The 24,507-nt window shown below is 38.1% G+C and overlaps 1 protein-coding gene across 1 annotated transcript in view; it reads left to right on the forward strand.

The window, feature by feature from the left end:
- Nucleotides 1–24,507, forward strand: part of sh2d4b.L (SH2 domain containing 4B L homeolog) — an 82,520-nt gene that overhangs the window by 40,508 nt on the left and 17,505 nt on the right. Inside the window, exons 5-6 of the mRNA XM_041569028.1 lie at nt 8,817–9,027; nt 12,222–12,404. Coding sequence (XP_041424962.1) covers nt 8,817–9,027; nt 12,222–12,404 — 394 coding nt within the window. The remainder of the gene's footprint in view (nt 1–8,816; nt 9,028–12,221; nt 12,405–24,507) is intronic.

Genomic DNA, 24,507 nt, shown 5'->3' on the forward strand with positions numbered 1-24,507 from the left:
CAATTACATTATATAAATTATTTAAATATTGTTTCCTTCAGTCTGGGAATTTAAAATTATAGCAAGCAGGCAGCAGCCATTTTGTGGACACTGTTATTAAGGTAAGCCTTGTGTCATCTCAGAATCTTGTTTGTGCATCAGAATGAGGGACCCAATGTCCATCCTCATGCCCTGGCTACACAATTAAATGGCACAGGGGAATGTGGGGAGAGCAGTGACATGGAAAGTGAAAGTAATTGTCTGCCCGGCCTCTATGCCTAAGGCATAGAGGCCGGGCAGACAATATTTGATTGACAGCTGAGATTTTTAAATGAGCTTACAACAGCTATGAATGCTTTAATAATAAATAGAAATTGTATTTCATGTTTAATTTGAAAATGACTTTTATTATACAGATTTTTGTGTCTGGGTGACAGGTTCACCTTAATAGCATTAAAATAAATTAACTATTCCTTTTTAAATGATGGTCTGAATGTCTCTTCCCCTTTTTTTTACTTTGATGGCTTCCTGCCAACTCCAACCAAGTTGGTTAAGGTAAAGATGGCCATACATTACAAGAAATGCTTGTTTGAAGAGGTCACTAGATAAGTAGATGCAGACCTCAATCTGGTGAGAAAATCATAGCTGCCAAATCTACAGTACATCTGACCGACTTTCGGCCATTGGTCACGTGGGTCCATCAGAATGTTGAATCAGTCTAAAGGTCCCCATGTATGGCCACCTTTAGATATTAATTTGGTTATAGAAGGAACTTCTGTTTTCAACCTTTTTTACTCTTTCTAGATGGCAGTTGTGAATATTAATACATTGTTTATTTTTTTGTGTAAAGGAGTCTGATCATGTGCTTATTATTACCTCATTATTAATAAAATTTAATAAGGCAAAACAAGAGGAAAGTGTTATTTTTAGGTTGATGCCAAAAATTATTTGCCTTATACAATTTGGCATATTTTATACACTGAATCTGTGCAACATTATTGGATATAAAGACTACGATGTCATAAGGCAAATGCTTTCTATATGACATTTATATTGATGCAAATTTGCACCTAGCATTACCTGCACAGTTAAATGAGGCCAAGTGTGTTTAATGCAGTCAGTTGAAAGAAATTGCTACTTCATTTGCAAGAGGTACATGAGGTCAAGAGCCTTGATAAAGTAGGCAGTGCCTGATAAATTCTTTTTGTGTTACACCAACTATAAAAATATATCTTAAATCTTGCGGATTCCTGCTTTAGTCTAATATTTGAATGGCATATTTATATGCAGGGCCAAATACTGGTCAAATATTAATGTCAATAAGTGAAATTAAGGTGATCATAGACAATATGAGAGTATTATCTTTAGGCAAGATCCCCAGACAGGCATCCCCTCTAAATGTATTCTTAAGTATTAAAGGACCAGTAACATCAAAAAATTTGATTGTTTTAAAGTAATAAAAATATAATGCAGTGTTGCCCTGCACCAGTAAAACTGCTGTGTTTGCTTCAGAAACATTACTATTGTTTATATAAATAAGCTGCTGTGTAGCCATGGGGGCAGCTATTCAAAGGAGAAAAGGCTCAAGTTACACAGGAGATAGCAGATAAGCTCTGTAGAACATATTGCTATCTGTCATCCATTATTTATCCTGTGCCATATAGCCATTTTTCAATTTCCGCCATTGCTACTCAGCAGCTTGTTTATATGAACTATAGTAGTGTTTCTGAAGCAAACAAATCAGTTTTACCAGTGCAGGGCAACACAACATGATATTTTCATTACTTTAAAACTTAAAGTTTTTGGTGTTACTGTTCCTTTAACCACAACCACAACCAAGGGGCAGGGAGGACAGGGGCCTAGACCTCTGGATTTGCTGCATGGTAGTTCTCCCCCTAGCCCCTTCTGATAGTTAAAGTTTTTCTATAGCACAAGTAGGTGGGCAGGGCAGCCAAAGTTCTATTTTAGCTGACAGGTTGGCTCATAGTAAGGTACACAATAATGAATATGGATATGTGTGCTAAAAGGCACATTGACAATAGCATTCTTGTGATATAAGGCATGATGTCTGTCATAATAGATGTAGTGGTTGACAAAATAGGAATTCATCTCAAAACTCACTTATCTGCAAAGAAATGAATGAGTTTTAAAGTCACATTTGCCTTTCTCACTCCAATTGCATTAAAGTTTATGCATATTTTTTTCTCAAGTTTTTCTCACTCCAAATGCATTGTCAATGGCAGTTTTTTCTCATTCCAAATGCATTGAAGTGCTAGAGTTTTGCGAAAAAATCCAAAAGCAAAATGTGGAATTTTGCTGCAAATCCATTTGTGGTGAAAAAATTTGCTCATCTCTAAGTCTTGCAAAGTGCAAAAAGCTATTCAATATATTCAATAAATGTTCATTCACAGGATACTGTATGACTGCATTGCATTTTTTATAAATTCAGTTTAGTTTTGAATGATTGCTTGAGGGGTTTTCATTCCCACTGAAGTCAATTTATTATTTAGGAATTTTACTGCTGTGAACATCAAATTGTCTTGCTTCTGTTCTTTACAAAACAGAAAATAAAATAAACAAGCAATAGAATTTGGAGGAAAAGGTAACTGTTTTCTCACATATTATATAGAAATTAATTTTGAATCTAATTACTTCAGAACTGGTAAATGCCTTTGTGTGGATTATGTATTACAAGGGATGATTACATTAAAATCTAGCAGGTTTAATATTTAGACTTCAGAGGCTTTCTTATTTGTTTTTTTGCTAAGAATTGTCTGAAGGCATTTGTATTTTTACTGTATTACTCAAGGTAATTCTCCGTTTGTACTTTTTTAGTTCGGATCTTTTAATAAATGTCACAGCATTTGTTGTTTTAGAGGAAGTGAGTTTAGTAGTGATTTCAAAAACCTCTAAAACCAACAAAATCTGACCTTTGATAATAGGCCTCCATGTCTTTAGGATCCTGTAAGCTCCTGTAGTGCTCCTTTTTTCCAAGGACAGACATAGAATCCATTACTTGAACCAAAGTGAGGGAAAGGTTAAATGACACTGTGAGCTGGAATATTGTTACCACCTGGCCAGTAAAAATTATGCTTGATGCAATGTTTTTAATAGGGAAAAAAAATAAAAAATACAAATTTAGGAAGACTGGAATTTTTTTTCTAGAAAAGGTAACAGCTTCTTTTCAGTCTGAGTAATCAGGTATTTCTGCATAAAAAAGTGCATTTGTATTAATTCTTGGAGGTGCAGGCAGTATGAATGTTCTTTTTCTATATAACCCAGACTGAAATACAGTAGAACCCCCATTTTATGTTTTTCAGGAAAAAATTATGTAAAATCCGGGTAAATGTAAGATCAGGGAAATGTAAGATCAGGGAATATACAGTATGCTTTTCTTCAAAAAAAAGAAAGCATACTGTATAAGCACAGGAGTCCATTTTACTTTGATACAAAATTTACTGTATTAATAACAAGGGTTAAACATTGCAGTGTTAATGTTACAATATTGGGGGCATGTGCAAGGCAACCTAAGGCAATAAGTGATTGGTGCAGGAATGTATAGCGGGCAGACTATTTGGAATTGACCATCTGCAGGCAGAACCATGGCAAAATAAACATCTGCTTAGTATTTTAAACATCTTTATTTCACAAATAATAACATTCATAGAGGAAAAAAAGCAGCATTTACATCAGGACAAAATTTTGATGTAAAATCGGGAAAACATTACTTAAAATCAGGGAAATGCACCCATTGAAATGCATTATAAATTGGTGGGACCACAAATAAAAAATGTAAAATGCAGGAAAACTTAAAATCGAGGTTTCACTGCAGTAGGTGTAAAAAAGGAGTTTATAGTTTTTTAAAGGAACACTAAAGTCCAAAAAATAACTTTTCCAGTCAGTGTTCCACTTGTAGTTTTATGGAGACCACTTTGGACAAAAGCCAGATAGCATTGTTTATATTAAAAAAACACTGTCTGTGAATCTGAAAAGATTTTCTTTCTTCATAAGTAGCAACTATAGAAAATGTGTTTCATTTATTTAAATTATTGTTATTATAAACTGGTTAGAATCAATTGGATTTGCAGTATATTCCACTGCCCACAGGGAAACTGCAGTTGTGTTTCTCAGTTTAATAAAAAAATAGAGGATGTGTAACAGAGAATAAACACTATCCCATGACAATTTTAGATAAAATATTTTGAAGTAACAGGATGACCTGGGCCACTTTGCTTTCTTCTATTATTTGAACTGCAATTCAGATTCCAATGAAATTATATAAGCCTGCAGTATTTTTCTAATGTAACAAAATACAACAAACGCAGAAACTTGTACCTAGAAAATATCAAAGCACTTGTGTGTGCAGAACTGGAATAAATCCATTTGAATGCAGATTTATGCACAGCCCATTAAACAGGGAGAGAGGACAAATTGTGCCAGAAAGTGTATAGGAAAAACAAAATGTGATGGACATGTAGATGGAAGCCTTTACAAAAGCTATATATTTCCTCTCAGACATGGTGTTTTGCATAACCAAACCCAAATAGAGATATGGTTTTACATACAAGGTTGATACACTTGAAACAACAGTATGATGAACTTTTTTACACTGGTTTTTGTTAACAAGTAAAAATTGAATAGCAAAACATGTGCAAATACTGTATATTATTGCTCTTCCTCTAAGTTAACATGACATTCTTCTTCTTGGATTTGTGTTCTGAAATTGGACTTGAGGTAATGTCGGGAGAAGGAACCACAAGCAGAAGTGCAAACAATGACATCCTAACCCAAAGACATTAATTGATATGATAGGAGGCTTGCACATGAAAGTAATATATATTTTACAGTATCTGTCGTCCAAGAATCGCAGCAGGTGTGTCCAACGCAAATTGTCTTTCATTTCATTTGGCGCAGAGCGATGATGTTGCAGCACCAATTAAATTATTTGAAGACACAATTACCTATTTCTCACTGCCCAGGTCTTTTTACCATAGTCCTTAGATGCATTCCCTAGTTTCTGTGTTCCTGGCTTCTGCCTGATCATCGACGTTGCTGTTTTGCTGCCTCAATCGACCTCTAAGCCTGATTGTTGACTACACTTCCAGATCCTGATTTTGTGCCTCACTTTTAGTTTCGTTATGACCTTGGCCTCCTGACTGGCAGCTTTTATAGACAGAAGGGTGAGCTCGGGCCAGAACCTTAGCATTTGTTCTGGGTTTTGGGAGGCTGTGTGTTACACATATTGTTTCTCCCTACTGCATATGTTCTGAAGAGTTGTTCTTTTACATGGAGTTGCGCAAATTTATGTAATATACTGCTGGATTCAGTATAATATAGGAAAAGAAAAGCAAAGCAAAGTTAATACTTACAAGATGAAGGGAGTCACACAGTCTGCAAGGAGCCCCGCACAATAGATTACAGCAGTGAGTTGTGACTAGAGGACTGAAGTGTCACAGCAGGGCTATAGTTTCAGAAGAAGCAGATAGATAATTGTGATTGTTAAGCATGTGCATATGCTTTATAGTGTACCGACAGTAACTGCTGTGAGAAAGCAGGGTTATTAGAAATTCAGACTCATCATAGCTCAAAAATTAGGGATGCACTGAATCCAGGATTCGGTTTGGGATTTGGCCAGGATTCAGCCTTTTTCAGCAGGATTTGGATATGGCCCGAATCGCACCGCATCCTAATTTGCATATGCAAATTATTGGCAGGGAGGGAAATCGGGTGACTTTTTGTCACAAAACAAGGAAGTAAAAATTGTTTCGCCTTCCCACACTACATATGCAAATTAGGATTCGGATTCAGTTCAGTATTCGGCCGAATCTTTCACATGGATGGGCGAAACTCAGCAAATTCAATAAGATGCAGATTTTACTGAATGTTACCTCTTTCGCCAGACTTTCCTTCACCAGCTCAGACCAGGCGAAGTGCAATGGAGTACATAGGACTTCCTCAATTTTTAGTGGAAAAAATTTCTAAGTCCTAAAAAACGCTGGAGTCTTTTCCTTTTTTTAGGATAGCCTGCAAAAGTCCTTAAAATTTATTTTTTTGGTTAACCGGGTTCCCCCATACATTTTCTAACATATGGAACACAAACTATACAGTGGGCTCAGGTGTATGGCATTATAACAACTATATTTTCTTTATTAAGGTTCCCTGGACTTGTGTAATGTATTTGCTGCAACATATCCATCCATTAAACGTTATAATTTCCCACCGTATGCAAATTAGTCTGAGCGAAGACCTCTAACGAAGTTGCGCTAGGCATAATTGAACCCTAGCACATCTTTGCTTTGATTGTCAGTGTAACGCTAGCGAAAATTCATTAGCGTTCGGCGCCCCTAGCATTGTCTAAACGAATTATCGCCTGGTGAAGTGTAGCGATGTATTTGAACAAGTGAAGAGAGTGCTCAGCAGTTCCCACCTGGTAAACTGTTTTAGCTCTATTTTCACGCTTTGATAAATATACCCCATTATGTTAGAAGTTAATACTATCTTTCCACTACTGTGATTTCCAGTTATGCTTGATTCGGGCCTGTATGTTAAATGGAAAATGCAACTAGCCTTTTATCATAATTTGTTTGATTTTTGAAGGCATCAATGGTCTGGAAAAACTCAGCCAGTCTTTTTAACCTCCATGTCTTCCAATTCAGCTGTTTAGAGAAAACTAGTATATTAAATATGTATAGTATGAAATCTGCTATGGGTGCCATCTCCCACTCCTTCAAAGTAGTTTTAAAATCAGTCTCCATGTATCTGTATGTTATGTTCTCTTTGGGTGGGTCAAAGTAAGTGAATTTATAACAGGGGTTGTAATAACAAAACATGTTTCTTTTATTGTAATCAATTGCAGCCTATAGTATTAATTACTTAATACTGTATTGATTGATCATTCTAGCTCAATCCCCTCCAATGAATAAAAACACAAGATTCTATGCATTAATAAATATTACAATAAACAGCTAGGTTAGAGTTTTTATATTTTTGAACATATCAACTCTTCAACATATCACCCAAATTCTGAGTGCTTTGTATCACTTCTAGTCTTTCTAAAAAGGTGGGAAATATAGCTTTATATATAGCCCAAACCCCACACTGGAAAGACCAGCAGGGCCACTGGGTCAATATCTATTAGTAAATTATAACTAGGAAGTAGCAGACTGGAAAGGATGCTTGCAGGCAGAAAGTTTATAAGCCAACATAAAGTAAAAACAACTTACTGGCTCAGGAGTTTAAAGTAAAACAAAAGTCCAAAAACAGGCTCACTTTAGCCAAAAAGGAAAACAAGAACCGGGAACATCAGCACGGGAGAGAAAGTCCTGAACAGGGTCTGATAGGAACATAGGCACATAGGCCCATAGGACGGGTGTGCAGCAGGTTTGGAGACCTATGAACTGGCAGGGGGGAAAGCTTGTTCAAGGTAAGGTAAAGGGCCCTCTGCTGGGAGCTAATTAGGAATAGGCTGCACCTGCTGGTTAATGCAGAGTATAATTAACAGCACCAGGGCTAATCATAGGAACCTCAGAACAGGGTAAACCTATTCCTCTAATCTGCCTGAATGGTAAAGTGGTAAGGCAACAGACTGCAATACAAAAGGTCCCAGGTTCAAACCCAGCAGAGGGATATTTCCTTACATTACCCCCCTCCTAAAGAGTGGCCTTTGGATTCTCCAAACAATAATTTCAAAGAAAAGGAAAATATATAACACAGTCTTTTCTTGGAGATACTGAAATAAAAGTTCACTTGGTTCAGTCAGTACAAAACTGAACATGGCAGAAGTCCCTCTCCTGGGGGGCACAGGACATGGCAGAAGCCCCTCTCCTGGGGTGGATACGGCAACCCCCCACCTCTCCTGGTGGGCACAGGACACAGCAGTAAAACAGACAGAGGTAGACGCCTGGTTTTCGGGCAAGACCATGGGTAGAGCCACCTTTGTGGTTGCCCGGGTTTCAGACGAGGCTGCAGCAGAGCCAACCTTGTGGGTGTCCGGGGCTCTGGCTGCGAAACAGGCAAAATCACCCTCGCGGGTGCCCTACTAAGAGGTAACGCAATGGGCAGAGCCCCCTTCATGTGTGCCTGGGGTTCTGGCAGCGGTACAGGCAAATCCACCTTCGCAGGTGCCTTACTAAAAGGTAATGCAACAAGCAGAGCCCTCTTCACGTGCCTGGGGTTCTGGCAGCAGTTCAGGCAAACCCACCCTTTACTGAGCCAGTAAAAACTACTTACTGCCTCAGGAGTTCAAAGTTAAATAAAAGTCCAAAAACAGGCACACTTTAGCCAAAAAGGAAAACAAGAATCGGGAACATTAGCACGGGAGAGAAAGTCCTGTAAACGGGTCTGACAGGAACATAGAAACATAAATAGGACAGGTGTCCAGCAGGTTTGGAGACCTATGAACTGGCATGGGGAGGGGGGAAGCTTGTTCAAGGTTTAAATAAGCGCCCTCTGCTGGGAGCTAATTAGGAATAGGCTGCACCTGCTGCTTAACGCAGAGCAGCTGAGTATAATTAACAGCACCAGGGCAAGCCATTGGAACCTCAGAACAGGGTAAACATATAACTCTAATCTGCCTGAATGGTGAAGTGGTAAGGCAACAGGCTGCAATACAAATTGTCCCAGGTTCAAACCCAGCAGAGGGATAATTCCTTACAGGTATGCCCTCCCTTCAGATCATGAGATGTAGTTTTGCAGAAAGGAAAGTAACAACCTTTCTCATACACTATACAGACTTGAATGGACTGCATCCCAATACTAAGTATTGAATGCACAAGATCCCAAAGTTCTGTAACTTTCCCTGTTTGGGAAATCTTATTAAATAGATGTCTGTTTTTCAGTACAGAAATCCAGAGCAGCAGATGAAGACCGCAAGCACAAGGCAAGGTGGGCCCGAGCCGAATATCACAGGCAATCCTTACGAGCCATTCAGAAAGGAAAAGTGGCTGGGTTGAGCAATCTGTTCCAAACTGTTAATCTGAACAATGGTCAAGAATCCAGTCAGGAAAATAACAGAACATCTCAGCTCATTAAGCTCCAAGTACCAGTTGGGTGAGTTTTATATGCTTTATGTGTTATTGCTATCTTTTAATTAACCATCTCTCACTTGGATACCTTTTTTCAATTAACTGCATAAAAGAAAGAATTTCTTTTAACAAAGAGATCTGCACACCATGGAATAACAGTTATCTTCACAAACTGTACTGTAGGGGAATTTACCCAGTAAACATGTCTGTTAGCTTTGACCTTTGATTTCAGATCTGTTATGGCTTTAATATTTCTTGTTATGATTTCAGTTTATTATCATTGAAAAGTATAGCAAACCTTATAAACAGTATTAGGTCTACCGCAGTGTAAAGAAGTACTCTGTCAAAGGCTTATGTGCATGGATTGTTTTGTTCAACTGTAAATGCACCCGATTTATCCAGTCATGAAGCTTACTGAGCATGCAGTAAAAAGAATCCAAAATTATTCTTTAAATATGTTAATAGTAAAAAAATGAACTAGGAAGGGGTGGAACCTTTAATATCAGAGGGGGGTCAGCTGGTTGATGAAAACAAAAAAAAAAGCGCAGATTCTGAACATATATTTTTCATCTGTCTACACAAATGAGGAACCAGTTAATGAAGGTTTCCCTCTTGATGGTCCCAGTACTAGTGCAACTAGTGATGCATGGTTCACACACGAGGAAATTAAAAAGAGACTAGAACATGTTAAGATAAACAAAGGATCCGGGGCCAGATGGTATTCGTCCCAGGGTACTTAGCGAGCTTAGCTATGTGATTGCCTCTTTACTTAATTTTTCAGGATTCTTTGAGGTCTGGCATAGTGCTGAGAGACTGGTGAATTGCGGTGGTGCTGCTATTCAAAAAGGATCCCGTTCTCAGCCTCAAAACTATAGGCAAGTCAGTCTGACGTCAGTGGTAGGAAAGCTTTTTGAAGGCTTAATAAAGGATAAGATACTGGACTTCATAAGCAAATCATAATACTATGAGTTTGTGCCAGCATGGTTTTATGCGTAATAGATCTTGCCAGACTAACTTAATTATGAGAAGGTAAGTAGGGACCTCGGTTCTGGAATAGCAGTGGATGTGATTTACTTAGACTGTGCTAAAACATTTGATACAGTGCCACACAGAAGGTTACTGGTTAAATTAAGGAATGTTGGCCTGGAACATAGTATTTGTACCTGGATAGAGAACTGGCTAAAAGATAGACTACAAAGAGTGGTGGTAAATGGAACATTTTCTAATTGGACCAGTGTTGTTAGTGGAGTACCGCAGGGCTCTGTACTAGGTCCCTTGCTTTTCAACTTGTTTATAAATGACCTGGAGGTGGGCATTGAAAGTACTATTTCTATTTTTGCAGATGATACTAAATTGTGCAGAACTATAGGTTCCATGCAGGATGCTGCCACTTTGCAGAGTGATTTTTCTAAGTTGGGAGACTGGGCAGCAAACTGGAAAATGAGGTTCAGTGTTTGATAAATGCAAGATTATGCACTTTGGTAAAAATGCAAGTTATACACTAAATGGCAGTGTTGAAAACCAACTTTGCCTTTTTCAGGCAAATGTCACAAAGTCCAAGAATAGAAACAACAGGAATTTAGGAAACCCAGAAACATGATGCAGCAAATCCTATATTCGGGTATTGAACCCATGACCTGGAAGTCCTTTTATTTCAAAGTTCGTGCTGAGTGCGTGAGGTCATCACGCCGGTGTCAAGATGCCAATGTCAGACCACATGGAACATGTTGGACTGAGGGTGATAGGTAGAGGAGAATTGAAGGGCGATACCCAAATTCTTACACAACGATCTCTAAAACTTGGACACAAACTGGGAACCTTGGTCAGATATTAGGCCAGGCATTAGGTTTTCATCCCTTGTAGATGAGAGCCAAAACAGGAGCAATACGAGAGGAGAACCCCTTGATAAATTGTCGGTAATAGTTAGTGAAACCGACAAATCTTTGTATGGCCTTGGTGCTCGTGGGTAGAGGCCAATCTTGGATTGCTGAGACTTTCTGAGTAATGAAACCTCTGCAGGCTTAAGGATCCCTTTATAGTGGGGGTGGTGGATGAAACTGGGGCTCAGCAGCGGATGAGGCCTCAGAAGGAGAAGCAATTGCGACGGGAGGATTTCCCGTGACCGAGGAGACGGATGGCATCCGAGAAAGGAGAGTGTCCAGTACTTGCCCAATGCCGACCTGCTAAACTTCATACTCTATCATGTGGGATGCCAATCCGTGGAGAGTTATTCCTACATTAGGCATAGCTTCCTCAGTGAGGTCCATGGCTCGAATATACTGTCAGGGAGCCTATCGGCTCCCAGCTGGAGGGGTATGTAACAAGGAGGAAGCTTATGGGATTAAGTAAAATATGCGGTACAAAGGGATCAAGAAAAAACATGGTCAGGATTTCAGCCAAAAACTCAGAGGGCTGGCGGCAATGATCAAAGTCCAGAGCTCAAGCAAAGGTCAAAAAGTCCAAGAATAGCAATAACAGGAATTAAGGAAATCCAGGAACACGATTCAGCAAATCCTATATTCGGGCATCGAACCCGTGATCCAGAAGTCCTTTTATGTCAAAGTTTGTGCTCAGCAAGTGACGTCATCACTCTGGCGTAAAAATGCAGGTGTCGGCCCAATTGGAACATGGGGGCCACTATCTTGATTTGGACGCCGTCGGAGATGGGAGTGCCGACGGCTGCTCCTTACACATATTTTTACATACTATTTTATTTCATGCAAGGGCTGAACAAATCAAGCAGCATTAGTCAAAAAGTTGAATTTTTCCAACTAGCGTTTATAATTGAACACATTGCAACCAATGCTGCAGGCTACACAGTCAACTGTTGCATCTCATTAGGAATTTGTATATATAAATATAATGGTCAAATATTAACAACCCATTTCTTGTTTTCCCCCGGACATCAATAAGGATGTCTAATGTGATAATTACTGCATCTGTAGCTGTACAAGAAAAGTGGGTTTTCAGCATCTTTGATGAAACTACAAGCAACTAATAAACATAATTGCTGGTGTGGTTTATGACCAGAGATTCTTCAGTGGCAGAGGATATTTCAAATGTTAAAGTATATTTTTCTTTAACTGTTATTGACGTTGACATGGATAAAGTCAAATGATATGAACTAATTCAATGCAGTACTAATTTCTTTCTATTTTATTATTAAAACACTTTGATGCATCTGATGACTGATGAAATGAACTAATCTCTTCACTTTAGGAAAGTGTGGGAGCGACCAGCTAGACCAATAACAAGAGATGTCATTATACGGTGGTTCAAAGAAGAACAGCTTCCACGAAGAGCTGTAATGGAAAAGAATACTGAAGTTGTTGCTCCATGGTTCCATGGTAACCATTTACTGAATTATTCTAAATTGTTAAAAAACACCCCTTTTTATGTTTTTTTTTTATTATTTGCCTTCTTCTGCCTTCTGACCCTTTCCAATTTTCAAATGAATATCACTGACCCCAGCAGCCAACAACTATTGCTCTGTGAAGCTACAATTTTATCATAGTTACTTTTTTCTATTCAGGTCCTCTCCTATTCATAGACCAGTCTCACAATCACACCCTTCCCAGGTTTCTAGGACAATTTGAACCCTAGCAACAAGATTGCACTTATTGCCCGATAACAAAAAGTGAAATCATTTAAAGAAACACAAATAATAAGAAATGAAGACCAATTGCAAATTGTCTTAGACATCATACTGAAAGTTAACTCAAAGGAAAACAACCCCTTTAAGGTTAACATATATGGGAAACTCCAGTCATTTTGCAAGCTTCCAACAATTCAGTCTCTTGTAAGTTGCTGACTGTAGAACCATTGTTTGGACCAAATATAGGCTCATTATGAATGCCCACAGACCACAGACCAGTGGCATAACTAAATGCTACTGGGCCCCACAGCAAAATAATTTTAGGGCCCCCAAAATATCCACAGGTTTTCCTGTTTATATATTAAAATGACTCTTTAATTAGGGCCTCATGCAGCCCCCCTGCAGCAGCAGGGTCTGTTTCCTCTGTAGTTATGCCCCTGGCACAGACATGTGGTTGTGGCAGTCAATGAGCCCTGGAGATAAAATGGCATAAGGTGCAAAATACTTGTTTTGTGCTGCCCCTGGAAGTGGTTACAGGCCAACATGAATACAGCTCTGTTGAACAAAGGCAGGACTGTAGTCATGGGCATATCCACAGGTCTCTGTGCCCTGAAATGAATCAAAGAGATCTGTGGCAATTTGGCAAAGGGTGAAGGCAGTGCTAAAAGTGCTTAAAATGGCTGATTGCACCTGTTTAGTGCTTTCACTTAAATATATGAGCCCCTAATGGGGTCAAGTTCAATCCATAGTAAATCTATCCATTTGTAAAAGCTCCTCAGTTCATTTCTAGTATACTATAATCAAGATTGCACATACAATAAAAACAATTCAAAGATATATCACTGTAAAGATCCCTTTTTATGTTAAATACAATGCTGCAAACCTGACATATTTCCACTTAAATAAATTCCCAGCGAGGGTTACATTCCAGCCCACAAACATTATAATAGCTTTTACAGAGAACAAATATTATACTGTTTATGGTGTTTTCGATCTCTAGTTATCTTTCTGCATTATGTTTGCAACAGCATAAAAACAATCAAAGCTGTCAATAACTCCAGGAATTATGGTTCATGCTGTCATCAAGTGTTCCTTTGTATTATATATTTCTAGTTTATTGTATTATTGTTTTAAAGTAACAATATGTTTTGCTTGTCCTCCCCCATATAATGTTAATCCAATTTAATTTTCTTCCATTTAACTGCCTGTGGAGACTCCCTACCTACTTTCTTGCAGACATCAATATTATTTTTCTGTCATGCACACATACACACATTCTTATAACTTACAAGACACAAAGGCCATGTCCCTTTGTTTTCTTGTATTGTCAAGCTATCACTGATATTGATATTGATAGATACTGATATTATATATTTGTATCTAATGTCTAGGAGAACAGCTCCCATCTTTTACTGCAGACAACACCACACAACCCATGCTGTACCCAAGCTTTAGATGCATCATTAATGTTATCGTTAGCTATCTTCACAGCACATATCAGAGCATATTTCTTGCTGTGTGTATACTTGATAGAGCAAAGAACCCTGAGGCAAAAGCTCCAAAAAGCATCTGGCATATTTAGCTTTGACTTTAAGTTTATTAGAAAACACTGTTGGAACTATGTATATAAAAACCAAAACACCATTATGTTGATGAAGTTATGAGTTTTAAAGAAAAAGAAAACCATAGTAATGGTAGGGGGGTTTAAGAAAAAAGTCATGATGCTCTGTGTAACCCACTGAGCCGCATAGAGATGAATTTCCTCTAACCCCTACACTGTCTATCTTTAACAAATTTGTGACTCCAAATGAAAAGTGGCATTGCCTGGCATCTAATTCTGCTATTGTAACAAGTCAGTGCAGACCTATGGGTTCATTTCCTAAAGAATGACAAAGTCATGCAAAAGAGGGCAACATCTTCCCATACGTGGAAAGTCCATTAGTGCATACATGGCTTTTAATAGTGCAACATTCTTTCTCTGCTAGGAGTGCCTATTTATTCAAGGTCAGGAGCCCTGCACTTTCCATGGGAACTATAACTATAGACGCACACAGATGCAATGGTGGTGCAAGGCCACAACTTCTTTATTGGTTATTTTAACCATTTACAGAAACTGAAATTGCTATAAAATATTCTATTTTAATCAAAGAGGTTCACCTTTTCTACTCCTCTACAGGGTCCTCTACCAATCCTAAACACACGTTAACCCTTTGGCTGCTGCACTGCCCTATCCCAGCCAATGACAGAGGAGCTTGTATTTCAGCTGCCCCATGCCATGGGAGAAAGGGGAAAAAACCTGTAACTCACACCTTCCTTAAGGTTAAGGGGGGGGGGGTATTCATATATATAATAAATGCTTTGCTCCCTTCAACAGGAGAACAAGGCTGGAGTGGAAACACCCACTTTTTAAACTGCATGCTGACCAGGAATGTAAGTACAGAGGAACCAGAAACTGCTCCAAGCCCAGGAGGGATTTGGTCGACTAACCAATGTTATGGGGCTCTCAATTAAATTTGCAGTAATGGCCCAGTAACATCTAGTTACGTACCTGATGCTGACAAATTTTGTGCCCATTATCATAGTGTTTTTGTCCAGTATTTCTAAATGACCCCTATTGTCTGCACTCTGAATCTGAAATTTTGAACGGATTCAGATATCTATTTCTTTTTCTTGCCTTCAATACATTGTTCAGGATTTGTAGTTTGATAGCCTGCCATTCTCCATCAGTCCCTGGATGGTCTGTGAATAAGGAAAAGCTTTGCTGCAGGTTATTGCTTCAGGTGCAGTAGCTCTTAGTAATTGTTACAGTTCATCAGCTTTTATTGCTTATGAGATTGTTTTTGCTATTACTTGCTACTTCTGAAGAGTGTGCAAAGGAAAGTTATTAGCAAACAAATTAAATGCCTTAGAACTTTATGCTGCAAATAGGGGAATATCTGAACAAGGTAACAGACCTGACCAGAGAAAGGAAAATAAAATACAACTGAGTGGCGGCACCAGTGCTTTGTAATATGAGCTACAGCAAACTGAATAATTCATAGAAATGGGCTAATTACCTGTGGGGAAACAGCTTTTTCTTTAATTCTTTTTAATACGTCACATGGCAAATCTTTTGTTTAAATAACAATAGCTGTCAAGTAGTATGTTCAGTATGTTCAGTTCAGGAAAATCCAAAGATAAATCCATTTGTCAGTCATAGCTTTAGCAAAGAATTTAGCTGAGCTGAAAACCTGGCAGTTTCACTGTTCCTCTAAGCAGAGCCCAAACTTCTTAATTAATGTCATGGAACATCATTAACTATTAATCTTCTGTTTTATGCTGGCACTAATCTACATTAGTAGATTAGTAGAGCTAAGTATTCAAACTGGAACAGCAATGTTCATTTTAGTGTTTTACAGTTGCTGTTTTTAATTGCTCTGTTGCACAATGGCAACCAGTGGGACGCATTAACTAAATGGGGCTCAAATGCTTATTATCACTGTATAATATTATTATTATTAATAATTTTTAGCTACTAATTGTTGCTTGTTTTAAGGTTCAGCTCTCATGTGTTTATTATTTGCCAATAATTTCACATGAGCTTTAATATTATTAAATGCATTTTAATAAAATGAAATGTAGTATATGTATAGATGTATATGTTGCATTGTTGTTTATATTTTTATTAAGTTATCTGCTACTCATTACATCTAGCCTGGACATCCAGGATATTGGTTGAAATTCAATAACCTTGACCCTTGTATCCCCCCATTCCTACATTAATTCTTGATATATATATAGTGACAATGTATGGGTTCAGAAACATAAAATGCAAATTGCTGCATCTATAAGTAAAAAGTCATGTTACATAGTTACATAGTTAAATCGGATTGAAAAAAGACAAAGTTCATCAAGCTCAACCCCTCCAAAGGAAACCCAGCATCCATACACACACCCCTCCATACCCTCACATAAATTATATATACCCATATCTATACTAACTATAGAATTTAGTATAACAATAGCCTTTGATATTATGTCTGTCCAAGAAATCATCAACAGAATTAGCCATCACAACATCACCCGGCAGTGCATTACACAACCTTATTGTCCTCACTGTGAAGAACCACCTACGAAGCTTCAAATGAAAGTTCTTTTCCTCTATTCTGATGGGATGGCCTCTGGTGCAGTGATCCTCTTTATGGGTAAAAAGTTACCCTGTTATTGTCTATAATGTCCTCTAATAAACTTGTAAAGTGTAATCATGTCCCCTCGTTAGAGCCTTTTTCCAGAGAAAACAACCCCAACCATGACATTCTACCATCATAATATCTTCCATCCCTCAAACCAGTTTGGTTGCACGTCTCTGCACTCTCTCCAGCCTAATTTATATTTGCCTTAAGGACTGCCGCCCATCTATATAATATGTTACGTTTGTAGTAGTAAAAAAAATGTTAGATTACTCTAATAAACCATTCATTTCTCAAACACTACTGTATAAAAATTGTAAAAAAAAAAACAATAAACATCCAATACTGTTTAGATGTATGTTTACATCAATGACAGTTGCCCTTTAGTTTTGTGTAACTACTTTTAGCTCCATTCATCTTTTGGCTTAAACACTACCTCTCAATCATCTTATAATAAATAGAAAGGCTTTTCCGTTACACTTAGGTGCTTCCATTAATTCATGTTCTTGTTTACCTGCTGAGGGGGAAAATATCTCACAATCATCAGCCAAATGGCAGGAGAAAGAATATATAAGAATATAAATAATATGAAGAAAGGTTGAAGGAATGATTACTGTATATGCTGGAAACAACACTACCTACCCTAAGATTAGCAGAGAATGTATTTGAGAATCCATCTTTCTTACATTAATGCTGAGTTCTTTGTATCTTCTCAGATAATATATGGTACATTAGGGGGAATATTTATCAAGGGCCGAATTTCGAATTTGAAAAACTTTGAAATTCTATTCAAAAAGACCAACCGAAATTAAGTTGAAGTTTTTTTTGGCCGAATAGGTCCATTTTCGATCTAATAGGTCCGTATGCAGCCAAATTCGAATCGTACGAATCAAAGTTATAGCGCATTCTAATTTGAATCAGTGTTTTTCCCCAAAAAAACTTTTTATATATTTTTCAAAGTCTACCAATTGACTCCAAATAGGTTCTAGGAGGTCCCTCATAGGCTAAAACAGCAGTACATGATACATTTCGATATTCAAATTTTCGAATTTTTTTTAAAATCCAAATTGAATTTGGACAATTCACTAGTCGAAGTACACAATAGCTTGAAAGTCTAATTTTTTTTTTTATTCGAAAAATTCACCTTGACCTTTGATAAATCTGCCCCTAGGTATGGCATTTTTCATGTTTTAAAACAGACTTTAAATAATGTAGAAACATCTTCATTTCAGGGGCTCAAAAGTAATTGGAAAAATTAAAAAAAACTGAAAATATAATGTTCATTTGTACTTGGTTGAAAACCCTTTGCTGGCAATGACTGCCTGAAGTCTTGAACTCATGGACATCAACAGATTCTGAGTTTCCTCCTTTTTAATGTTCTGCCAGGCCTTTATTACAGCGGCTTTCAGTTGCTGTTTGTTTGTGGGCCTTTCTGTTTGAAGTTTAGTCTTCAATAAGTGAAATGCATGCACAATTGGGTTCAGATCAGGTGACTGACTTGGCCATTCAATACTATTCCACTTCTTTGCTTTAATACATTTTTGGGTTGCTTTGGCTGTATGTTTTGGGTCATTGTCCATCTGTGACAAAAAGCCTCCCTATCAATTTGACTGCATTTAGCTGGATTTGAGCAGACAGTGTCTCTGAACACCTCAGAATGAATTTGGCTGCCTCTGTCCCGTGTCACATCATGGATAAACACTAGTGTCCCAGTGCCACTGGCAGCCATGCATGCCCAAGCCATCATACTGCCTCTGCCGTTTTACAGATGATGTAGTATGCTTTGGATCATGAGCTGTTCCTCACCTTCTCCATACTTTTTTCTTGCCATCATTCTGGTAGAGGTTGATCTTTATTTCAGCTGTCCAACAAATGTTTTCAGAACTGTGCTGGCTTTTTTAGATTTTTTTTTTTTTAGCAAAGTCCTATCTAGCCTTTCTATTCTTGATGCTTATGAGTAGCTTGCACCTTTCAGTGCACCTTCTGTATTTACTTTCATGCAGTCTTCTCTTTATGGTAGACTTGGATATTGATATGCCTACCTCCTGGAGAGTGGTGTTCACTTGTATGGCTGTTGTGCAGCGGTTTCTCTTCATCTTGAAAATGATTCTGCGCTCATCCGCCACTGTTGTCTTCTGTGGACGTCCAGGTCTTTTTGCGTTGCTGAGTTCACCAGTGCTTTCTTTCTCAGGATGTACCAAACTGTAGATTTTGCCACTTCTAATACTGTAACAATTTCTCAGAAGGGTTTATTCAGTTTTTTCCAGCTTAAGGATGGCTTGTTTCACCTACATGGAGAGCTCCTTTGACCGCATGCTGTCTGAATCATCCATATACAAGCACCCCCCCCCCTCAAATCAACTCCAGGGCTTTTAGCTGCTTCATTGATAGACATAACAAACTAATTGCCCACACCTGCCCATGACCTTTTGAGCCCTCGAAACGAATTGATTGTTTTAAAAAAAGGCTTTAGTTCCTCACGTTTTTATGCAATCTTTTTGTTCAACCCTCTGAATTAAAGCTGAAAGTCTGCAGTTCAAATGAATCTGAGTTGTTTCATTTAAAATTCATTGTGGTAATGTACAGAAACAAAATTTTAAAAAAACTTGTCTGTCCAAATATTCAAGGACCTAACTGTATATCACTGTGGCTCTTGCTAGTCTGTGTTAAAAACATGAGAGTCTAGAACAGCAAGACACATTACATGAAAAAAAAATCCTGACTGATATTTAGAAACAATCAGTGGTAGAATTCTGATTCAATGAGAATTTTCAGCTGATACCTGTTAGTAAGGAAAAATCATTTTTACAACTATTTTAACTATAGTCAAATTTGGCAAAAGCTAATGTAGGTTTACCATTGGATTAATAAAAGGCTTTCTGAAGTGATGAGTTGTGATCTAAATAGGAATATTACTATACTGAACTTACTGCTCCAGCTAAATGATTCAGCATCATCAATAATCCTTGCCTTCAAATTTGTCTACACATCTCCCCAGCTTCTGAGCATATTGGATCATCTCTGATTAACTGTACACACTCACCGTGCTCTAGACTGCAGTTAAATGAACAGTAACACCAAAAAATGCAAGTGTTTTAAAGTAATGAAAATATCATGAAATATCATGTAAAACTGATCTTTTTTGTTTCAGAAACACTACTATAGTTTATATAAACAAGCAGCTGTGTAGCAATGAAGAAAAATGAAAAAAGGTTATGTGGCACAGGTTAAATAGCGGATAACAGAACCATTATGTTCTACATAGTTTATCTGCTATCTGTTGTGTAATCGGAGCCCTTTCTCGTTTGAATGGCTGCCCCCATTGCTACATAGTAGCTTATTTATATAAACAATAGTAGAGTTTCTGAAGCAAACACAGCAGTTTTACCAGTGCAGGGTAGCACTGCATTATATTTTTATTACTTTAAAACAATTTCATTTTTTGGTGTTACTGTTCCTTTAAGAAGGGGTATTTCAAAATAAACAGACTTTGGCATAAAATGAGGTTACATATGTCATTTAAAAAGTTCCCCTTGTATTGTCAATTATAAATGTATGTATTCTATATTTTGTGTCATTCCCTAAGCTCAGGTAACTGACAGTATCCATGAGAATGTGCTGTGGGTTATAGGAAAAAAATCAGAAGCTACTGGGGACATATTTAAAGAACCAGATCTTCCTTGCTAAAAGACTGTGTCCAAAACATAAGGTGTAATTTATGTTGCCAAAAGCAGTGAACAAACAGTGAAAAAAAAGTCCACAATTAGATATTTTTTTAAATAAAATAAGAAAAGAGAGAAAGCTCTTGATGAATGGCCACAGGCCTCTGCACTCCAAAGTGGACCTGAGACTAGCTCCTTGAATAGAGCACTGCCTGCGTTTAGACAGCACTCTATTAAAGAGGGGAAGATGGGGAAAGGCAAGTAGGCTCCCCTGTCCCATACCCGCTCTATGGCAGGGTGGAAAAGTCAGGGTTTATCTGAACCCCTAGGCCCACTGCCGTTCATCACCCCCTGTCCCCTCCAGGGGGACAGGAGCAATGTGGATTGGCACATGGGGAATTTAAAAATGATTATATCACCAGCGCATACCCACTGTTTTTGAACTGATGTGGGTGTGGTTTGGCAGCATGCTGCCCCCTAAAATCCTGGCGCCCTAGGCCCAGGCCTAAGTGGCTTTTCCACAAATCCAGGCCTGCCCCTGACGCTGTGCTCTGCTGCTCGTGCCAGATTTTTAATCCAGTGCGAGGAACTACAGCTTTTGCCGCCTCAACAAGGAATATTGAACATTTTATTATTTTGTAAATGCTCAGGCCACCACATTGCAGAGGGACATATCTTCTCTTTAATAAAACAAGTGCTAAATTTGCATTAGCACAGTGTAAGAAACAAAATAAAAACAAAAGTCACAGTCTTATAAAACAGGGATGGTTAATAGAATAACAAAGACTATCTATATTTTCCATTAATGTACTTGTAAAGAGAGTCCCCTTCCCATCACCTTTTCTCCTGAGAAAACAAATCTAACTTTGATAGTCTTCCTCATAATTCTTCCATTCCCTTGAGCCAGTGATGCAAAAGCATACTATATTCACTTTAGTAGACACTGGCTGACATTACCTAGAACTTCACAAATGCTTCACAAACTTATGGGGTTATGTAATAAACCCTGTAAATTGCCCAGGTGCTTTAATTTACAGCAGCCAATCAGCAAGTAACATCATCTGTTTTAAAGCAAATGCTTTCTTTGTTGCCATACTGTAGGTTAATGCACTTATTGCATATCATATATGCAGGTTATACATTGTAATTTATAAAAAATTTAATTAAAAAAAAAAAAGGAATTATTTGTGCTTTTTTACTGTGCTACTGCCTGGTAAAACTATTTAGACCCCTTTGAACACTGGGAATCTTAAATTCATATGCCTCCTCCTCCCCTGTGGATAACACAGCACCCCCCAGCACATGATAAGGGGCCCCTAACAACATTTTCCAAATGTTTAGAAACCCAACTGACCTTTACCAGGCTCACGTCCCACAGATAGCATAGGGCACTTAGAGTAGGGCATACAGGGGGGTATAGGGCAGGCAGAGTAGGGCACATATGGAGCATAGGGCAGGCAGAGTAGGACACACAGGGAGCATAAGGCAGGTAGAATGGGGCACACAGGGAACATAGGGCAGACAGAGTAGGGCACACACAAGCAGCATAGGGAAAGCAGAGTATGGCACACAGGAAGAATAGGGAAGGCAGTGTATGGCACACACAAGGTGCATAGGGAAGGCAGAATATAGCAGGAGACAGAGATCAGGACTACTCTAAGATGAACAGTTCATACTACTACATACAGTGACACAATGTTGGTGCCCTTCCAGCAGTTTTTATGAGATGTGAACAGGTGCACAATGTGGGCACTGTCTGAGTGTGAGGTGTGAATACTACAGGGCTTTAGGGTTGAAAATAATAGAGGTGTGAACAATGCAGGGAGATTACAAGGAGTTTAGGGGGTTATTTATCAAAGGTCGAGTTTGTGAGGTTTTTTCTACCTTGAATAAACTCACTTATTTATGAAAAAAACTTGAATGTAAACTGGAACCAATGTAATCAGGGTGAAAATCTCAAATTGATTGAGTTATTAGAGAAAAAAAACTTGAATAGCTAAAACTTATCGAGGTTTAGAGCGCAAACCACGAAAAAAACCCGAAAACCATGAAGGCTAAAAACATCTTCAAATGACCTCTGCCATTGACTTCTACATGACCTCAAATGGTTTCAGATTCAGATTTCAGATTCAAGCTTTTTGCAGCTTCCAGGCACAATAGTTCTCGAAAAATTCAAGTTTTTTTATCCTGAAAATGTTTAGTTTTTACTGACACTACCCTAGAAAAACTCAAATTTGGAAAAACACAACTCGACCTTTAATAAATAACCCCCTTAATGTGTGAATTTGAGGTGTAAACAATGCAGGGGTTATTTAATCTCAGTACTGATATATTTTAAAACATACACAAGTTTATCAGTCAGCAGGCATACTTTCATGAGAGGGGCCACACAAGGGGGGTCCCCGCAGACTGCGGGCTGCCAGTTGGACAGTACTGATATATGATATAAGCAGCATTTCCCCATAGAAAGATGCAAAATGCTAAAGCTAATTATTACAATGTAGTTCAGGGATCCCAAACTTTTTGAATCCATGAGCAACATTAAGAAGTAAACGGAGTTGGGGAGCAACACTAGCATGAAAAATGTTCTTGGGGTCCCAAATAAGGGCTGTGATTGACCATTTTGCAGCCCCTATGTGGATTGTCAACCTACATTGAGGCTCTGTTTGGCAGTGCACCTGGTTTTTATGTAACCAAAACTTGACTCCAAGCCAGGAATTCAAAAATAAGCCACTGGGAGCAACAACCATGGGGTTGGAGAGCAACATGTTGCTCACAAGCTACTGGTTGGGGAACACTGATGTAGCTAGATTCATTTTTCTTAGGCAGGCATTTCCAGTAGTAGAATTTTATGGTTGAAACCTAGACCTTATGGATTCTACAAAGCTATACGGTTGTTTTATTTTACATTTTTTTCCATGTGTTAGTTAAAAATATGTCATTCATATAATTAAATGCCTAATATATTACTGAGAATTTACACTTTACTGTAGAAATTGAAACTACAGCAGCTTATCTAACTGGTTTGCAATGTGACAAAACAGATAATCTCCTTTGTTTATTAAATCAGTCATACCATCAGTCTTTTAGATCAATGGGCCTAAATGGACCTTCCACAGTTTATATAAGCAAAGCTAAAATAATGCTGTGCTCTTATAGCTAACTTCTCTTTTGTTTCCCTGAAATATAGCATAATGTGATTTAAAAATTGGAGCTGCTAAATAATCCACGAGAAATGAAACCACCAAGCTCAGTGTATCATTTAGAGATAAACCTGTCCAGGATTTTGCCATTAAGATATTAAATGGTATGAGGTTATTGGCGCATGCAGAATTGATGTTTTTGTAGTCCCAAGGGAAAGTATGCATTCATAGAGGCAAAGGGAACTTTCCATTAAAAATGGTGCTGTTTATTCATTTGGGAAAAAGCAGACCTGCTGTGTGCCAGACTCTTTGTACAGCTGCTATTTGTTTGTTGATTTGCCTCATTATTGAGGCTTGGTTGCTACAGCGGGGAATGCAAACTTGTACTTAATAATCATGGTGCTTCTTGCTGGATAAGGTCAGGGCAGAGTGTGCCGAGGGTTGCAGGGAAAACCTGAACTGTTTGCTATCTTTCTGTATATTTAGTGAAATGGCTATAAAAAGGCCTATAACAATCTATAAAACTGAACCTTAAGGTCAAGGAAAGTTCTTCTCTGTAACTTTGCCATGCTCTTCAATCCCCCATTTAAGTGAGAAAGCATTAGGAGTAACACATTAATGTCAAATGTGGCTCCTGATGGCATTTTTGTTGCCTTGACCTATTTGGCTTCAATATACTTTGCCTGTGCGTGAAAGGCCTTGACCCCTGGGACTGAAGCAGGAATGGTCCATGTATTTCTTCTAAAGTATCTTTTTCAGTAAACAGTGAAATACATGTTTATAACCTGGCAGAAAGGAAATATAGAAAAGTGATGTTTCCCTATTATACTGAAACAAAAGGCATATACAAAATGTTTGGCTTCTTTAGTGTTTTTTCCCAGGTATGGGATTCATTATCTGAAAAACCGTTATCCATAAGATCCGAATTACAGAAAT

Source organism: Xenopus laevis, chromosome 7L (assembly GCF_017654675.1).
Source record: "Xenopus laevis strain J_2021 chromosome 7L, Xenopus_laevis_v10.1, whole genome shotgun sequence".
NCBI lineage: Eukaryota > Metazoa > Chordata > Amphibia > Anura > Pipidae > Xenopus > Xenopus laevis.